At 42.2% G+C, this 3,614-nt stretch overlaps 1 protein-coding gene across 2 annotated transcripts in view; it reads left to right on the top strand.

Annotated features, from left to right (window-relative positions):
* sanbr (SANT and BTB domain regulator of CSR) overlaps positions 1-3,614 on the top strand; it is a 27,394-nt gene that overhangs the window by 13,059 nt on the left and 10,721 nt on the right. For both annotated transcript variants that reach the window (XM_005735142.1, XM_005735143.1), the window contains 4 exons: positions 1,735-1,877; positions 1,967-2,063; positions 2,159-2,191; positions 2,325-2,424. In XM_005735142.1, the coding sequence (XP_005735199.1) occupies positions 1,735-1,877; positions 1,967-2,063; positions 2,159-2,191; positions 2,325-2,424 (373 nt within the window). The remainder of the gene's footprint in view (positions 1-1,734; positions 1,878-1,966; positions 2,064-2,158; positions 2,192-2,324; positions 2,425-3,614) is intronic.

Here is a 3,614-nt window from a genome sequence, read left to right on the forward strand (position 1 = left end):
CACACACACACACACACACACACACACACACACACACACACACACACACACACACTTACCTATTCTAGGTGCAAGGTAATGCTTAATGCATTAATACTGCCTTTACTTTCTTAGGGCACCTTCACACTTGGAGTTCATTTAACACACATTTTATTGATAAAACAGGACAAGTAAATGTGAGGACATATAGATAGGCATAAGTCAGTTATAGGCATATCTCACTTAATCCATATTTATCCGATACCGATATACTTGTACAGCTCCTTAGTTCATCTTCGTCTAAAACAAGCTGTTCTGCCATCCTCTGTCCTTTACGGCAACCTTCTTCTGAGTGGCTGCCCCTCAAAAACAGCACTGACATCATTCAGAGGCAAGAGTAGGAGAAAGACTACTTGAATTGAGTGTGTAGATCAGGCTTAAGCCTGAACTTCTGGCTCACGGGAATTTCTCGTACATGCGTTGACATAGTTATTTGAAAATGAAATGCTTAATGCGAGCATCCACCACTGTAGGGCAAAAAAAGGGCAGGGATAGCTCAGTAGGTAGAGTGGTGGCCCCATGATCGGAAGGTCGGGGGTTCGATTCCCCTGAACAGCTACCCTGAGGTACCCCTGAGCAAGGTACCGTCCCTACACACTGCTCCCCGGGCGCCCAGTGGCTGCCCACTGCTTCACTGAGTGAATGGGTTAAATGCAGAGAGGGATTTTCCCCACGGGGACCAATAAAGTACACTTTCTTTCTTTCTTTAGTAGTATATGTTAGTGGAAAATAATTTACCCCCTTAAGCCTCTGAGTTCATATTAAAACCACTATGAAGTGGAGCAGTACTCTTTCACACTGAGCTGATGCTGCTTCTGCTGCATTGCTGTAGCATACAGCTGGTTCAACATGACCAGGATATCGTTCTATAATCTGGACTTGGTGGTGTTGGTAGCATCTGACTGATCTAAAAGTGGTGGTTCACAGGTCATGTGACTTTTCCCCAGAATGTTATTAAGAACTTTGTAGCAGAATGCTACACATGGTTGCACATCAGATCTCTGAAACTTTAAACTGGATCCATTTAAACATTAACCCTGTCATAAGTCATATAAAGATCTAAACTATAGCGCCCTATAAAGGCTCAAAGGTTACTGCCCCAAAGCCTAATAAATAAAATGTGGAAATTGCTTCATTTTGTCGGTAGATCAAAGTGAAATTAGTCTGATTGATTGAACAGAAATGCTTGGTGTGTGTCCTGTGTGCTAGTAGATGCGTTTTCCAATGTAGAAAGAGTCTCAGCAGCAGAGTAGAATACAGTATAAAAATATTTCTACAATTTACCAAATTACCATTGGAAGAATCAGTGAAAACTTGGGACTTCAAGACAATTTTAATGCAAAATCTGGAGAATAACCTGAGAGTAAGGATTAAATATGGAACAGAAATTAAGCAGACTCAGTCTGTGTACAGATGTGATATTAGCTCAGCAAACACTCCCAAGGCCACATCCCTCAGGTTTCCAATGTTGGCCCCCACAGTTTTGTGGTTACAGGCTAAAGACAGTTTTCGTCTCATTTGCGTGCACCTGTGACGTGGTGCATGTTAATTAAACACTGTGCAAGCAGTCTCATTCTGGCTGCAGCAGAGTTTGTTTGACATCTCTCTGATTGGTGGGTAAAATTGACAAACACCCAAATTTACCCTGCAGAAGAAATCCTGATCCAGTTTGCTCGTGTTTGTGTGTGTGTGCAGGGCTGTAAGACGCGGGATCACATAGTGAATGTGCCCGATGAGGAGAACTGTGACGAGGAGACTTCAGCCCAGACCCGAGTCCTCAATGACCTGCTGCTGCACAGAGATGCTGTGTGTGTGTCAAACTCTCCATCGGCAGAGGGGTGAGTGTGTGAGGATTCTTTCACAATGTTCTTTTTGATTGTGTGTGTTATCGATGCACTAATTGCAAATGTTCCTGTGTGTGTGTCAGTGCTGAGGAGAGCCAGTCCAGTGCAGAAAAAGTTCAGGACTGTGACGTTCTCTTGGAGCCAACAGTCCTCAGATCTCTGAGAGGAGATGGCAGCACCGTAAGTCGCACACTTCCCATTTCTCTGTGTGCTTCTGTCTGTCTGCCCTCAGCCTTTCTGTGTTCTTACTGTGTCTACTTTGTGTCTTTAACCAGTTTTCCCTTTTGAAAAACTGGAGTCTTCAGCTGGTAGGACACTCTTTTTTCATGATATCTGCTTACTTTTTTAAAATGATTGAAAATTACAAATGAGGAACCTGCAAATGTTGCTTTAGACGAGAAAGAAGTGTGTGTCTAAAAGCCTTGACCTTTGCCCTTTCAGAGACAGCAGTCTCTTCTGTCAGAGGATGAGGAGTACACCACAGGGTCAGAGGTCACTGAAGACGAGGTTGGGGATGAAGAGGAACTCTCTAAGAAGCAAGGTGGAGAATTTATTCTTGTTTTCTTGCATCAGCAGGATCTCATTCTCTATTTCATACGGCTGAAGGGGAGCCTTGAAAGTGCTTAAAAAGTGTGTGTGTGTGTGTGTGTGTGTGTGTGTGTGTGTGTGTGTGTGTGTGTGTGTGTGTGTAAGAAAGAGAGACTGACAGAAGCTGAGCTTTATTCAAAGTGATTTAAAACAAACTGCAGCAATAAGGGCAGACTAGTGCACAATTATGTTTACGTGAGCGTTATTTTGTATGCATTTGTACAGTTCGATAACTGTGAGAGTACACTGAGAGCATTTAGCTCTAGTAACAGGCATTTGTACCAGTGAGCATGAAAAAGTAGGGCAAAGACCTAGTATGTAAGCACTGACTGGTATATGTGTGTGTGTGTGTTTTTATGCTCGAGTGAATGAATAAACGAGTCAGTTTTAAACAGTAGCAATTTAAACAGTAAAAGAGTAGCACTTTATTTATAAAGAATTACAAACAACAATTATTTGATGCTCAAATTAATTAATTAATATCCAGTTTATTTCCAATTAGTTCCAAATTCATCTTGAATTCAATTAAATTTTATTGATATAGCAGAAAATCACACCATCAGTCACTTCAAGGCTGTATGTATTATTGTATGGTAGATGGTATTATTGTATGGTACAATAATACATACAGAGAACCCAACAATCATATGACCCCCTATGAGCAAGCACTTTGGCGACAGTGGGGAGGAAAAACTCCCTTTTAAAAGGAAGAAACCTCCAGCAGAACCAGGCTCAGGGAGGGGCGGCCATCTGCTGCGACCGGTTGGGGTGAGAGAAGGAAGACATTTGTTGTAGGTCTGATCGAAGGACTGATGTGATGGTAAGTTGACTGCTGCTTCGCTTTGAATATTGAGTGATTAGTGAATAGATTTTAAGCCCAATTGTGCCCAAGTTTAAGACCATATTCATTGGTTGTTTTTGTTGTTGTTATTACTTTGGGCTTTTGTTCACAAGAATTGCTAGCTTCCCTAGAGTTTTGGACACCCAGACAATCAGATCATTGCTGAGAAAGCACAAGGTTTTTATACCCCTGTGCTATTCATGTTGGTGCAGGATGGTCTCCTAGAGAGGCCAGTGTTGAAAAAAGGGATGCTTCAGAACCTCCGAGGGTGTTATGCGCTGATTTGCATCCAAGGCCAACAT

The sequence above is a fragment of the Pundamilia nyererei genome, unplaced genomic scaffold (assembly GCF_000239375.1).
Source record: "Pundamilia nyererei isolate P.nyererei 1_Seehausen unplaced genomic scaffold, PunNye1.0 scaffold00062, whole genome shotgun sequence".
NCBI lineage: Eukaryota > Metazoa > Chordata > Actinopteri > Cichliformes > Cichlidae > Pundamilia > Pundamilia nyererei.